Genomic DNA, 15,872 nt, shown 5'->3' on the forward strand with positions numbered 1-15,872 from the left:
CAAAAATAAAATTATGATAATAAAGTGGCGATCTTTAAAACCAGAGAAAACTACAAAAATTAAGAGATACAGTGGGGGCAATATTATCCTGTCCTCCCAAATTTATATCACTATGTGTTATCATTATGGTGATTTTTTTTGCATCTGGAATCAGGAAAAAATATGACTGAGAAACTGTCACACAGGGACATGACTAAGTGAGTGATTTTTAAAACACATTAGGAGAAACCCTTCCTGGAGGAGACCATGCATGCGTGAGTCACCAGGGCGTGACTAGGTGAGAGCAGGAGCCAGGTGGCTTCATTCATGCAGCAATGACAAGGAATGAACTCATTCTCCGCACATGCAGCCATCAGGGAGCCCTCCAGAGAACCTCACCACAGCCACCACCAGTCCAAAGCCACCACTGGTTCTCTGTCCCCCGCCCCCCGAGTCTGCTGGGCTGATAACCAGACCTGCGTCAGGTGATGCCCTCTGCAGCTCAGGCACGGCCCACCCACAGGGCTCAACAGGCTTGGTTTTCTGGTCCGTCTCATCCCTGGGGTTCTTTCCGTCACGCTCTGCCCGCCTCTATTATCCTGGACTCTTGGTGCTGCCGGGCAGGTGCCCCAGGAGTGCTCTCCCTCAGACATCCACAGAGCCCATGCTCTCATTTCCATCAGGCCTCTGCTCCGAGGCCTTCCTTTGATGTGGGTGGAAGACACACTGAGCCTGGCCTGACCCTACTGTATTCTTCCTTGCACTTAGGTTTGTCCCTGTAGAGAATTCCATGAATCTTTGCTTATTACTTAACCCTAATGCCAGGAACAAGGTCTGGCACATAAGACCCCTCAATAAATGGTGGTTAGATGAAGGTTTCTAGATCCACTCCTGAACTAGCGAGCCCACGTCATACATCTGAAGATTTTCAAGATTTGTGTCTAGGGCTGTAGGTAGTATCAGGATTTAAAGAATTCAGAAGAATCTAAAGATTTAGATCTACTGGCTCACCACACCTTCTCTTTCTTCATTTCTTTCCTCAAAGTTGAAATCAATAAAATAATTTTGGTAGCAGCTATGGGAAGGTCAAATCCCTCCTTACCAACCCTCAAAGGCCACACTTTGCTGCCTCTCGCAAGATGTTCCACAAGGCTAATCTCCCCGAGCAGCTGCCACCAGACCACTGCCCTCCCTACCACCTGCTGCTGACTTCCGTCCAGAGTTCAAGGTGCCTGAGGCCAAGCAACGCTCAGAGGACCTAGTAGCTCTGGATCCAAGACGTAAAAACCCTGTCGTGTCTGTAATAACAAAATACTAGAAAAAGCCATATGTGTTGGTGCACGCTTGTAATCCCAGCAGCTAAGGAGGCTGAGGCAGGAGGATTACAAGTTCAAAACCAGCCTCAGCAACTTAGTGAGGCCCTAAAATATATTAAAAAAAAAAAACTGGAGATGTGGCTCAGTGGTTAAGTAACCTCTGTGTTCAATCCCTGGCACCAAATATAAATAAACAAATAAATCACTAGAAAAACTATCCTTTAATAGGTGAAAGTCTAAATTCTATGCATCTGGCTAGTAGAATTCTGGGCAGCACTCAAAATGAGCCTAGATGGCTGTATTTGGAAATAGTGACAAGCAAGTAAGATTTTCAGCAACATCAGTTAAGAACAATTAAAAGCCATGAGATAGAACAGGTTGTGTCTTTGAGACTTTCATAAATAGTGTCATTTATGATATAGAGCAATGGCAATAATGCTGCCAGTTATTAATTCTCAGTGTATTTGTTTTATTTTTTGTTCTTTAGTGTATTTTACACACATGCACACACTCTCAGTCTCCCCATATGCCCGCGTGCGCGCGCTCTCTCTCTCTCTCTCTCTCTCTCTCTCTCTCTCTCTCTCTCTCTCACACACACACACACACACACACACACACACACACACACACACACACACGCATACCTTTAGGGGGAGAGCATGTCTGCTCCCCCTGGGGAGAAAACACTACCTTCTCCTGTGAGAGCGTACCTGTGATCAGATGCTTGTAGCTCTGCTCGGCCATAGTACTTGAGGGTCCCGGGAGACCAGGTGTGTCTGACTTTGGTGTCTCCATCTAGACCATTGTCTAGAAGATTGAGTTCTCCAGCTACTCCATTCAAGAGGCCCACATGTAACACAGAATCATATCAATATACATGAGTGCAACTTCAAACACCTGTAGCAGGATTCTGTCTCAAACCACCTCAAAGCTCAGGCTCATTCACTTTATCCCCTTGAACTTGAACCTGGGTTCAGGGTGTTTGGGGCCCTGAGGTTAAAGAAGTTCCTCACATGCAGGTTATCCTGATCAGTAATGACCATAGCCACCTACCACCCTCCCAGGTAGGTTACTGTGAGCATGGGGTTCAGCCATCCCTGCTGCCCAGTCCCCCGACTCCTGCCAGGGCCCAGGAATTACAGGTGACCGGCAGCCATTCATATAGAGGCATGGAGACCAAGGAGCCAGGATTCACTCTAGACAGCCTCAGTGCCCTGGGGCCAAACGGATGTTCATAAACTTAACTGAAGGAATATTTATCTTTTTTATCGGAACATGTGGTTTCCTGGCCTTGAAAGCTCAGCAAACATCTCTCCCAAAATGTGGAATTGTTTACAGGCGCTCTAACTTCAAGTAAACTTCAATTCCCAGTTGGGTAGTAATTAACTGTTCAAAACATACTTGGCAACTGATTAAAAAAAAAAACTCTCATTTTTATTGTGTCTTGCTCATGTTCAATTTGGAATAGAGGCTTTAAGGAGAAAAGAGCTTGGTCAAACAAAATGGGCCAGGCAAAGGGCCTGAGGGAGGGCGTGGGGAGGGGGGAGGGCCCTGGTACTTCCCTCCTTCTTTCCCAAGACAGCAGGCAAGAGCGCAGGGAGGGATGGGGAGACCAGGACAGACCTTTTCACAGGTCACTGTCTCCAGAAAGAGGCCAGAAGGGGGCTCCCCAAAGCTCGGCTTCCAAAAATCATTCTGGGATGATTTTTTTTTTGTCATTTGGGTTACTGAAAAACATGTGATTTGCAAGCAGTGGAGTGCTGGCTGAGTGAATGCATTTTTTTCCTTTATAGTGTTTATCGTCTGACCCACCCCCACCGGCTCTTAAATGTGCACATCCTACTCACCTGTTTTATCAAAAGGACGCTTCTTCCTCCACCATAGTACCCTGTCTGTCCAGGCCGGGGTGCGGCATTTGTCACTGGTATCATAGGCAGCAGAGCCCACATCGTACTTATAGGTGGGTCCAAAGTTAATTGCTCCTTCGTGGAAGTCTTTAAAAATCTATTGGGAGGAAAAAAAAAAAACACACAAGACCACTTTTCAGTGAAAAAAAAAATGCACATTCCAGAATGTTCTAGTCCTAAAAACTAACAATCTGTCATATTTGCAAATTTGTCTTACACTGGACATTAGTGTGCTTTTCAGGCGACTGAAATACAATCCTCTACTCATCTTCCGGAGGACACACCGTCATGCTACCTTTGCTTCCCTCCCTTGTACCCTCCAGCCAGGCCTTCTCTCACCCCACAAGAGTCAGGAGAAGAGCACAGGGTTTGTGTGTGCATCTGCACATCTCCAGACCTGTGCCTCACAAGGCCTGTGTCGGTGCTTGTTAAGTAAATGGACTGAGCCCACAGAAGCACTGAGAGAGCCCAGCTTCCCTCTCTGTTAAACTCTGGATCTGGCCTTGTGCCCTGGGAAGGCCCCAGAGCAGCACTCACTCCCTCCCTCCCCCAAGTGCAGAGGGGAAGGAATGAGAATACGTAGGAGGAGAAAAAGAAAACCTTGTCAAGGAAGTCTGGGGTGGCCACTCATCCACCCTCAGCAGTCCACTCACTGACAGGGCCCTAGGCGAGAAGGCAGAGTAAACCACAAAGAGTGCCGAGTCTTGCTTTTGGAGAGAGGCCTTAGTTGCCCTCTCCCCACATACTCCACCAGCTTCACTCTCAAAAGGCCAGTGGCATTCAGACATATTTCCTCCTCTCCGCCTATCCTGCCAGGGAGCTAACAGACACAGGAATAGGAAACAGCATTCTCTGGAGAAGATAGATTTGGGATATCTGGAAGAACTGAGGACAGGTTTTCTAGCTATTTCTTTTCTACTTATGCCATGGCCTGAGAGGTCCCTAAAATTGGCAAAGGTAAAGGAGGGAAGAGGAGACTTGCAGTCGGACCTTCTACCACTGGGTTAAATGCACTCAGGAGGCTCTTCTACAGAAGAACCTTGGGGTTTGAGAAGACACAGGACCCTGTGTGTGGCCAGCCAAAGCTCATTCAAGAGAGACAGAGTGTGGGTGAATGGATGCTCCTGTTTCCCTAATTTCCTAAGCCCCACGTGTTTTCTACAGTATCAGAAACACCATTAAACCCACTCATAGAACTTAATTTGCTGAATATTATCAGTGCAGGCATTTAGTAGGATTCCACATTGGAACAAGGATATTATTCCCATCAGAACAGCTGCCAAAAAGACCTTAAAGTCACAACTTACTTTTCCACTTGATTTCTGCAGGTGTAGTTGATCAAATTCCAGAAGTTTCTTCCAGTCTTGGCGTTTAACAAAATAGAAGACTTCTTCATAAGTGAGATCAATTCGGTAGTTGAAATCACCACACCAAAACACATAATCATGAGAAAAAACGTTTCTCCCCTAAATTATAAAGAAAATCATCATCGTTGTCTCCCATCCTCGAGGAAGGTGGAGGGGAGGGAATGAGGAGGAGCAGACGCTCTTTTCTTAAGATGGTTACTCTTAAGTTTTCCACTAGAGCCTTTCACTTTGACCAATCCCATGAACCTACTGAGGATTATACATGCCTCGCTTTTGTCTTTGCAATAACAGTGCTTGAGTGTTTAGACAAAGCTCCAGCCCCAACAGGAAGCACAACTGTCAAGTGCAGTCCTGGGGATCAGGCCCTGCTCCTGTTGTCTGCACCACAGAAGCATTGGCCAAACATCAGCGTCACGTCAGCGTCACGACAAGATGAAAGGAACTAGTGGAGGTGCCAAGAGTGCGGCTTCTAAAACCCCACAAACCACACCTTGGGGCTCTCCGCTCTTCCTGCCCCTCAGCACATCCTCCCCCAGTCATGTCCAGTGGCCTGCAGTCTCCAGCTCAACCCTGGAGCCCTTTCCCGGTCAAAATGATGGCAGCTGCTGTGCAACAGCTGTCTACAAGGGCTGGGCTCCGTTCTGGTGTACCTCGTCCCCGCAGCAGCTCCTGTGCAGCTGGTTCCACTGGATCTTTTAGACTTAAAAAAAATTCAGCTAACACATGGTAAAGAGGAGACTGGAACCCAGATCTGCCCTGCTCTAAAATTCATTTCTGTTCTCCCACTATGTGGTGTTCCTGCTCCTCCCACCCCATAGCAATCACCTGAACAGAAGGTTAAGATGATCACAACCAAATAAAACGAGTGTCTAGACGGCCCTGTGCAACGGAACTTTCTGCAGTGATGGAAACATTCTTTCTCAGCTGTCTAATGCTGGAACACTGGCTACAGGCCAGTGCACACTGAGCATTTTCAATGTGGTCAGTGATATTAATTTAAATAGTTATTGTGGCCAGTGACTATGGTATTGGGTACCAGCAGTACACAGAGTTCACTTATATATACCCTCAGTATTTCTATTGTTAAGGGGGGGGGTGGGGAAGAGCCATATTATAAACTCTTATTATTTGGAATGTGTCCCAAATATACTGTTTCGCAATGGTACTTTACAAGTGAGATGGGTTGGACCTTTTTTTAAAAAATTTTTTTGCAGTGCTTGAAACTGAACCCAGGGCTTTGCACATATTAAGTACATGCTCTTCCACTGAGCTATGTTCTCAGCCACACACACACACACACACACTTGTTTTGTTTCTTCTTTAACTCAGAAATTAAAGGAATTTTTGCTTTGCATATTTGGGCAGCCCAGTCAATAAGATGCCAGTTTTAGGGGATCTGTTCTTGTAGAGAAGAGTTCTAAGACCCACCTAGCCTCTCTCAGATGTTGGAAAAATCCATGGCAACAGCTGAAATGTGCCCTCCATTTAGGGAATAGGGGGGCTGTATGTGCACCAGGATGAAGGGGAGTGTGGGAGGGAAAACATGAAAATTTGAACATAAAGTCCAGGAATGGGGATGTAGTTTAGCGGTAGAGCTCTTGCATAGTGTGCTGACCCCTAGGTTCAATCTCCAGCAACACACACACACACACACACACACACACACACACACACACACAGTCTCCAGCTTCAGCATAAACCCTCTGGCCCACCACTAGAGGGCAGTGCATTATTGGCAACCCCAGGGCCAGTCGGTTATGATTCCTCAGTAATGATTTCCTGGATTTGGAAAAGGAAGTTCTTAATCCAGTAACACAAGATGATTGTGGATCTCAAGAACACAATTTCTTTTCTTTTTGCTACTAGACCTAGGGCCTCATGCGAGCTAAGCACACACTACCACTGAGCTACATCCCCAGCCTCAAGGAAACTAAATCTTAAATTGTTTGGATTCAAATGTTCTTCACAAACTTGAATCAAGTATGGACACATTGGTTTTCCTTCCCCGTTCCATCACCCGAGGTAGAACACTGGAAAATGCACCTAAGAAAATCTAGGCTCCCTAAACGTCCAGGAAATAGAGAAGGAAGTGACAGGACACTGCAGAGCTGGGCTCCCTCTATCACACTATCTCCCATGTTCATCTCCCTCCCCCAGTATTAAGCCCTGGGTCAGGGCTGCTCCCTGTGGTTGTACCCCTCTTGTCAGGCTCCTGTTGGCAGCTCAGAAAGCCACACATGGCAAACAGAGCAGGAAAGCCCCCCTGCCAGTCCACCACTCACCGCAGGGAAGGAGAGCTTGTGGGTGATCTCCCTGTAGTCCTCGTTCCTCTCCTTCACCTGCGACTGCCCAGCTGTCAAGTGGCTGCAGATGAAGCAGAAGCTGGTGCTGTGGAACTGGAAGCGGATGCCCACGGCACCCTTGTTCCCTGCCTTTCCCCCCATGCCAGTCTTCACCGTGTCGATGGCCACGTCCCTGCAATAGAAGAGCAAGCACGTTCCATTGGCCATTGAAAAGTATAAGCCTATTTGGCCAGAGAAGAGCCCAGCAGCTGTGTGAGGCCCCTACTCTGACCCACGGCTCAGAGGTCTTCATCCACATCCTCTGAAGCCCAGAACGCAGCAACCAGCGGCCATCACTGGCTCCATGGCCAGGAGGCCGCTCCCTCTCAGTGCGGGTGGGCTGCGGAGCGCCTTCGCCATGGCCCAGCTCTGAGGAGCTCCGTACTCCACAAGCACCCGGTGGGCGGCAGACAGCACCCCTGCATCTGCCCTGGCTCTCCTGTCACCCAGCCCCCCCACGCAGTTCTCATGTGAAGCACAGGAGGAATCCTCTGGGCTCTTGATGTGTCTCGAGAACACGGAAACAGCCAGTCCTTCAGGCTGGCCTGGAAGGAGGTGGCAAACTGGCTTTCCCACACACAGGCTCTGGCTTGCGATACCAGGCCAACTCGGCGTCCCACGAGCGGGCTTGCAGGACCTAGAACCACGGACCCCAAGCCAAGAGCGTAACATCTCCACGACCATGCCACAGATGGGGGCCTACTGGTGCACCCCTACCTGGGAGGCAGCGGGAAGTGACAGGGGTGTGAGAGGACAGGCCTGAGGCCAAGGGCAGGAGACTGCGGAGGCAAGTGGGGGGAGCTCAAGCAAGGTCAAGGAGGTCAGCAAGTCCCTGTTCCCAACTCATGGTTGATCGCTGGTCTTCACCCTGAACTTTCCTTTATTAGCCTTTGCCCATGAACTTGGGATATGGCCAAACTGCCCCCATAACACTCTCAGAAGGGCAGGGGGACTTGAAACATTTCCTGAAGTTCTCCAAAGGGAATTACGAATACAGAGCCAGCCTTGTTCTTCCAGGGCCACCACAGGGAGCACCCATGGTCCCCACCCAGAGGCGCGTGACTGGGTCTCATCCCACTTTAGTTGCTGAACCATTTGGGGGACTGGGTGTGAAACCCAGGAGCACTTTACCTGAGCTCCATTCCCATCCCTTTTCATTTTTTATGTATGGTTTCTTATTTTGAGACAGGGTCTCACTAAGTTGGTGAGGGTCTCACTAAATCACTGAGGCTGGCTTTGGACTTACAACCCTCTTGCCTCAGCCTCCCGCGGTGCTGGGATTTCAGGTGTGTGCCACCACACCGGACTCTGTCCCACTTAGGATGAAGGCCCGCCAGCTACCGGGTGTCAGCAACGGGAAGGGCCGCAGGAAATCCTCACACCATGAAGGAGTCCAGGCCGCCATGGGAGGCTGCCCAGAGCTGAGGGGGCCTTTCCTAAAGGAGACGCCTCACCTAAGCCCTTGCCCTTCTTACACCACAAAGCTGTCACTCTGGAGAAATAATAATGAGAGCAGGGGACCGAAATGTGTTAAAGACAGGTTTAAACTTCCACCCAGGAGTTTACAAATGGAGTAGTCAGCTCGTGACCAGCGGGACATGGTCAACTTCCCAATTAGACGGGGGACACATCCTGGTGTACCTGGACTCAAAGACGCACTGTTTTTAAAATCTCTAGCCTATGTCTTCAAGGCCACCTAGCTCCCTCTAACCTTATCATGTAAACCTCTAACAGACACCAGACACCAGTAGGGTGGCCACCCGCCTTGGGAGCCCCTCCCGCTGCGGAGCTCTGCTTTCTTTCTATTCCTTTAATGAATCCTGTTATCTTGCTTTCCCCTTTGTGTCCATGGATCTCATTGGTCGAATTACAAGACAAAGAACCAACACAGACCCTCCTGTTTTACAAAGGAGGTGAGACAGATTCCACTCAGAATTCATTCAAAATGAGACCAGAGGCTTGGCATTTCCTCAGGAGTTACTCAGCCCTTGCTCAGACGTTTCCTGTCAGTAAAATGCCAACAAGAGACCCCTTCCTAGCCCAGCACTGAGTCTGGGCGGTGCAGCTCCTCCCAAGAGGGCAGCTTCCTGAGCTGGGAGTTTCCTCTTGAGGCTTTTTAATTGCTAGACAATATCCTATTCAGCTTTTTCCTCTTTGTTCCATTTATCCAGCTGTGGCAGGTCCTGAGTCCTGCTGTGGAAGGGCCCAGGGAGGGCAGAGGAAATCACAGAACAAGACACACAGACTCCCAGCCCCTCAGTCCCCAGGTGTTTATAGGTGTTCTTACCTGATGAATGGAACATGGTACGGACGTACAAAGATATACAGACAGACGCCCACTAGCTGTGCCGAGGTCAAGAGAATGTACCTATGCGAGCGCGAGATGGCTTTCTGCAGCTGCTCGCCCCACATCTTCCTGTTGGTGGTACTGGGGAAGAAAAGGAAGGAAGGGTGCTTGCTCTTCAGGGTGAGCCGAAGTGCATCTCCCACCTGCCAACCCCGTGTGGTGTCGGGCCTGGCTTCCACCGGGGACTAGCTCTATATTTTCAATTGTGCCTTACCCATCACAGTGGCACCTTCCTCAACCCAACACCCAGCCAGGACCTTCTCATGAGAGCTCCACAGTGTTGGTTTATTTGTTCAGATAGTTACTTGAAATATAATCGGGTCCTTTGTTTGGGGGCGGGGGCACGGGGGTGGGGGGGATTCTAGCTGCTCTATGCCAAATGCTAATCCAGCATCTGGGGCCCTTCCTTTGTGCCTGGCACAAACAGAGTACCTCCTCCTGACACTCACACTTTCTCACCTCTCCCCAGAAAATGTGAATCAGCTGCCCTCCCAGCCCTGCCCTGCCCTGCCCTGCCCTGCCCTGCCTGCCCTCTAGGCTCACCCACCTGACTCCCCAGGCTGCGTGAATCAGCTTCACCACATGGCCCAGGAGCATCTCAGAAAGCACAGTGACACCAGCCCTTCCTGCCCTTTACTTACTCAGTAGGGACGGAGGCAGGGGGTAGTGCACCTGTGCGAGTGTGGAAAAGGAGTCTAGCCAAAAGTAACCACACAGTCGGGGCCACAGGTTGGCCCTAGGAGACCTTGGGGCCCTGCTCCCCACCAGGCACCTGGCTCAGAGTTAACCTGCCCCCCACACGCAACCCTTACCTGGCATTGACAATATTCCCTGCGCTCAGCTCCACCATCTCCTCAAACCCCACGGCATACACATCAGTAGGGCTGCTGTCATCTGGGGACAAGGCAGGAAATGAGAACCACCAGGTCCTGCTTTCCTGGTTCACGAGGCTCCCCATGTCCCTCCTCAGGGCCACACCACCTACTGCAGGGGCCCACCCACCCGACCCCTCTGGGGCACCAGCCTCTAGAACCCACTCTCCCCTCCTCTCCTCTATGCTTCTAGCCCACATCACACGTGGCCCTTCCTTACGTAAGTCCCAGGGTGTGGCACCAATCTCTCTGAACCTGTTTTTTTCTCAACAAAAGTGACCAGATGTTATTAAGAGTAAATCAAATAACTTGAGTAAAATACCTGACCCTCCCGCTACGTGTCGAGGGCACGCCCTCCAAGCCAGACCCTGAAGTGGCTGAGGGGTCACACTGCCTCATGATTAGTTTGTGCTTCCCAAGCACTTTCATAACACTGGGCACAGCATCACCCAGCTAATGCGTGACCAACATGGTCCCTTCCACGGGGACCATTATTTGGGTCTAGGCCAAGGTGGGTGCTGCGCTGCTTGGGAACCATTCTGACAGGACCTGCCACAGAAACTCCTGGCTTACACTGATGCTTACATTCACTGACGCTCCCAGTCACGTCCTCTGGTACTCAGGTACTGGAGCCATCAAACCCAGACACGGTTCCTGCTGCAGAGCATGAGGCACCTCTGCCAGGGCTCCTGCAGGAGGAAGTGGCCTCTACTGGGAGAGGCCAACAGGCTCCCACTTCCTGCTCTGCAGCCCCATGAGCACTGGCACTTCCAGCTGAGCTGGTGTAAAACATGAGGCTGCTACTGCTGCTTTTCTCTCTTTTTAAAAGGAAACACCACCTGTCCTTTGACCTGGCTAGCAACAGGAAGTTCAGCTCCATCCTTCTCCTGAACTTGGTGGCTTTCCAATGGGCCCACTACTGTCCACCTCAATAAAATATCCTGGCAAAGCAACCACCAACTTGCTGTAACTACCCACGTGTCCTCCAGGCAGGAGGAGGGTTGCTGTGGTACCAGGAACGGGCTTTTCTCGGCAAGGTAGGGCTGACCAGCCCCAGCACTTGCCAGGCTGTCCTGTGGAGTTCAGATGGCTTCTGGACACACCACCTGTGCCAATATGGGCCTCCCCCAATAAGAGAATCCAGGAGCCCTGACTGTGGACACTTGCTCCCAGGCAGACAAGAGGGTGTGAATGGCAGGACGGGATGTACATAAGGACAGGTCATCCCAGGCAAAGACCTGGTCAGGAGCCTCTTTCCAAGTCCAAGGATGTGGAAATAAGCAAGGCCCCCAAGTTAACAGTGATTGGGCAAAAGCCATTTAAGTCTTCAAACCTTGAGTTCTGAGGGCACTTAATAGGATCTTGCATGATAGATAATTTGTCAAGTTTGGAATTATTTTATTCTCAAAAAGTACACAAATTCATAACTACTTAAAAGTGGATGGATATTGCAGGCAGAGGATCACTTATCTGAAATGGTTGAAACCAAAGTGCTTCAGATTTTAGATTCTGGAATATTTCCACATGCATAATGGGGTATCTTAGGGATGCGACCCAAGTGTAAATGTGAAATTCATTCATTTTATTTCATTCATTTATTTTTTTGTTGGTACTGGGGATTGAACCCAGGGGCGCTCTACTACTGAGCTCCACCTCCAGCCCCTTTTACTTTTTATTTTGAGATAGGATCTCACTGTTGCTGATGCTGGCCTTGAACTTGTGATCCTCCTGCCTCAGTCTCTGAGTTGCTGGGATTACAGGCATGCACCCGTGACTGGCTCATTTGTTTTACATACACCTTGTTTCCTAACCTGAAGGCAATTTTATACATTTTTAGTGCAGCTATGTTTTAACTGTGACCCATCACAGGAGTGGAAGTTTCTACTTGATGTCACGTCGGTGCTCAACGTTTCAAATATCAGAGTATTTTTATTTCAGGTTTTAGATTGGGAATGCCCAACCTCAAGTTGGCTGGGGGAAAGGCAGGGATGAGACATTTATTTTCAGGCAGCAGCAATATCAAGTGCAGGTCTGGCTCCAGCAGCTCCCAACAGCAGCACTACCCTAGAGGCCCCATCTCCTGACAAAATTCTAATGACTGAAACCTAAGACATCTTTGCACATGAAGAGAAGAGAGACCTACCGTGATAACTCCCCAATCAGTAGGGAAAGGGGTCACATGGTTAATTTGCTAGGCAATATCCTAGAAGGTGCTTTCAAACATCTTAAAAGTGAAAAAGGCAAATAACAATTTCTTCCAGGCAACAGCTATTTAAAAAGTCCAGCCTGACATGGCAGGTTGCGTGGAATGCCTCACCCTGGATGTCGGCAGCCCCGGAGAGCTGGGGCGCGTCCAGCAGCCAGTCTGTGAGCTCTGCTGTCCCCAGGAGATTGCTGCGAAACTGCTTCCCTCCATTCACGTTCCAGGTCCCCACGGCGACTTGGATCCGCTTGAAGTTGGTGAATTCTGACTGACGTTCTGTCATAGCTCTTAGGATCCTGGGGGTCACTGTTAGGAGGCATGAAAAGTCACCTTTCTCTGCAGCCCAGACCTCAGGCATCCTCCAGGATTACAGGAGGGGCTCCCTGCAGAGAAGCAGGCAGTTCCAGAGCTTGAACACACGTGGACCTCGCATGCTACCCAGGGAGGGGATGAAAGACCAAAGACACCATACCCGTTCTGCAACACAGTGCAAAAAAATTCACCCTCCACACCCTTCCCCAATGAGATCCACAGAGGGACATCAGGTCACAGAGAATCTCAGACACGATGGGAACAAGTCTCATCCTCAGTACTCAATCCATGATCCCACAGAAGAACAAGGCACAGATTTCAAGCAAGGGAACACTGCAGTGGACCATATAATTGTACGTACACACACACACACACACACACACACACACACACACACACACACACACACACACTCAATCTTTACATATATAACTTGAAATGTCTTCCCCAAACCCCATCTTTGCATTTTCTACCTTTCATCCTGCATAACTGGTGTGTGAAAGGTGTGTGCGAAAGGTTCTGTTTTATTGTTCATTTGACCTTAAATTTAAGGCATTAAAAAAATCATGACATCATAATGTCTCAATTCTCTAGAGAACCAAAACAGACCCAGTTTTTACACTAGTGACTTGATTCCGATCCCGTTGGTCTTGCTGCTGGATGACCTGTGCTCTGCCACCTTGTGCTTTGCTCAGCTTCTCCCAAGAAGATTGATACCCAGAGCAGAAACTAAGCATCACCCTGGCTGTCAAGAGCCAAATAAGTGGCCCATAATGTAGAAGGGTAAGAGTAGAAAACACTTGGGAAGCCGCTTTGAATGCGGGCACTTCTCTTTCAAAAACACCAAGAATTTCCAAAATAAAACTTAAACATTTTTATGAGAAAAAATGCTGGGTCTCCCCTTCTTTTTTGTAAGACCTATAAATTTCCCAGGCTCCAGGGAATAAGAGGTCTTTTTAATTTCCCCAAAGGAACTTCCAGCTATTGATGGACTCTTGACAGTTTTGCTAAAACTGGATGTGTCCACCCCACCCAGGAATGGATGGGGTCCTCTCCTCTATTTCAACAGGGCTTTGGGCCAGAAGAGGACAGGCCAGGTTCACAGGAAGCTCCCCGGGCCACATGACACTTGTCAAGGGCACCAAGCATTCAGGCCACTGAGGAAGTTTCTGGAGTGAATTAGAATTTAGAGACATTGACTTCAGAACAGTATAGATGCACAGAGCCCTGCCATTTCCTTCCCTCCTCTTGATGTAGAACATAGTCCAGTTGAGAAAGTGGAAGAGACCAGAAGGCACAGGCTACTAGGAAATAACTACCCTCCATCACCACAGGTTCGCATCAGATCTATCCAACATATTCAATTCATGGATGGAAAATACTTGAAAAAACTGCATAAACAATAAACATGTGGACTTTAAATTTGCCATTTTCCCTTAAACGATACAGTATAACAAGTATTTAGATAGCAGTTATATTGTATCAGGTATAAGTAATCTAGAGATTAAATATACGGTATGATGCCCACGGGTTATATACAAAGACTTTACCATATATATGTGTATACATGTGTGTATATACACATATGATGCTTAGGTCAACTGGTCAGATCAAGATACCACAGGTCAGAGGCCAGAAGTTCTGGACGAGTCTGCCACCCGCCATCTAGGATTACATGGTGCAGGCAGTGGGGCTGGTTAACTTTACCCACAAACGCCAACTACTCTGACGCAGCGTAAGGGCCGTGGACACCCCTATGCAGGCAGAGTGAGAACGCATTACCCAGAAGGGCCGTGTTGTCCAGGAGCATCCTTCCTTTGTCTGTTGACTCCTCATGGTAGACATCTCCAACCAGCAGCAGCTTGATGGCCTCCTGCTTCACCCCATCAAAAAAGTTGGACTGGATGGTGCGAGACACAGACCGGGCCCCATCTTTCAGCTTCCCCACCTGTGCGAGCCAAAACACAAGAGTGAGGGGGGTCCGTGAGGTTCCCCTCCCTCTCCACCTGGCTGGCTCCTACCTTGGCCTTCCCTTCCAGGGCCCTACTGCCCGTGAACACCTTGCTCAGGCTGTGCCCATTCAGAGACCACATGGCTTTAAAGGACTCCACAAAGCGGTCAACAATGGGTTTTGAATTCAGCCCTAGGCTCTCGAGCTGCAGATGAAGGACCTGGGGAAGAAATAAAGGACAGTCATCACTGACTATCTAGAGGGACCATCCCCACACTCTTCCCTGTGAGCTCCTTATTCAACAGACTGCAGATGTTCTGGACCCTCCAGAGAATAAGAAGCTCTCGCTGCAGAGAATATGGCTCCCCACCCCAACTCCAACTTTATTCAGATGATCCACCCAGTCTCTCCTGACCCCCAGATACATAAACACCCACCACCACTGCCGGAGGGCTGGACAGATAGCAGTAGTCATCACAGGTGGCATGGACCCCACCTCTTTCCTCCCCGGACATAGCTGAGAGAGGTCAGCCAGCCAGCTGGGGCCATGCAGACAGCTGTGTCCCTCCCCAGGCCTCAGATCCAGCCTCACAGTGCCCTGGCCCAGTGTGTCTTCGTGATAGTCATGATCAAGAGCTACTACTTCCCCAGGGTGTTTGGGGCCTTTGGACAACCATGTCTGGAATGTATCTGGAAAATGTACGAAGAAGTGTGCCTATTGAGCGGGGGTGGGGCTCAGTGGTGGAATGTTTGCCTAGCACACATGGGTTCCGTCCCAGGCACCGGGGGTGGGGTAGACCATGACATAAGAAGGCACAGAGGGGCACAGGCAAGCAGCCAACAGAGAACCCCATTGTTGGAAAGTCACCAGTGGTATCACCCCCATCTTGCAGCTGAAGGCCCAGCCTGCCCCACTGAAGGCACAGGACATGACACAGATGGCCCAAAACTCACCTCAAGTGCGATGAAGCTCTGCACGGTGTTGGTTCGGTCCAGGCAGTCAAGACAGTTCATCCGCAAAGTGCCTTTCTGAAAACTGAGGACAACAGGAAGAGATGAGAACGGTTGTGAGATGTGTAACAGCCATAGCACTGTGGCAAGTCTACCACTTCCAAGGAAACCTGTTCTAGGAGAGGACCACTAGCACCCCCAAGTATGGGTTCTAAGGGACCCCCATACCGGGAGATGGCAAACAGACCCCAGGACACACTCTCTGCAGCCCATATCCCTGGATCATCCTAAGTACACCCAGTTCTTGCTATGCAATAAGTTGCTG

At 49.5% G+C, this 15,872-nt stretch overlaps 1 protein-coding gene across 7 annotated transcripts in view; it reads right to left on the reverse strand.

Annotated features, from left to right (window-relative positions):
- Nucleotides 1-15,872, reverse strand: part of Synj2 (synaptojanin 2) — an 89,589-nt gene that overhangs the window by 15,057 nt on the left and 58,660 nt on the right. For all 7 annotated transcript variants that reach the window (XM_078018827.1, XM_078018824.1, XM_078018825.1 and 4 more), the window contains 10 exons: nucleotides 15,551-15,632; nucleotides 14,667-14,816; nucleotides 14,428-14,593; nucleotides 12,448-12,639; nucleotides 10,071-10,152; nucleotides 9,199-9,339; nucleotides 6,852-7,044; nucleotides 4,510-4,668; nucleotides 3,143-3,299; nucleotides 2,006-2,123 (listed from right to left, as the gene is read on the reverse strand). In XM_078018827.1, coding sequence (XP_077874953.1) covers nucleotides 2,006-2,123; nucleotides 3,143-3,299; nucleotides 4,510-4,668; nucleotides 6,852-7,044; nucleotides 9,199-9,339; nucleotides 10,071-10,152; nucleotides 12,448-12,639; nucleotides 14,428-14,593; nucleotides 14,667-14,816; nucleotides 15,551-15,632 — 1,440 coding nt within the window. The remainder of the gene's footprint in view (nucleotides 1-2,005; nucleotides 2,124-3,142; nucleotides 3,300-4,509; nucleotides 4,669-6,851; nucleotides 7,045-9,198; nucleotides 9,340-10,070; nucleotides 10,153-12,447; nucleotides 12,640-14,427; nucleotides 14,594-14,666; nucleotides 14,817-15,550; nucleotides 15,633-15,872) is intronic.

The sequence above is a fragment of the Ictidomys tridecemlineatus genome, chromosome 8 (assembly GCF_052094955.1).
Source record: "Ictidomys tridecemlineatus isolate mIctTri1 chromosome 8, mIctTri1.hap1, whole genome shotgun sequence".
Lineage (NCBI taxonomy): Eukaryota > Metazoa > Chordata > Mammalia > Rodentia > Sciuridae > Ictidomys > Ictidomys tridecemlineatus.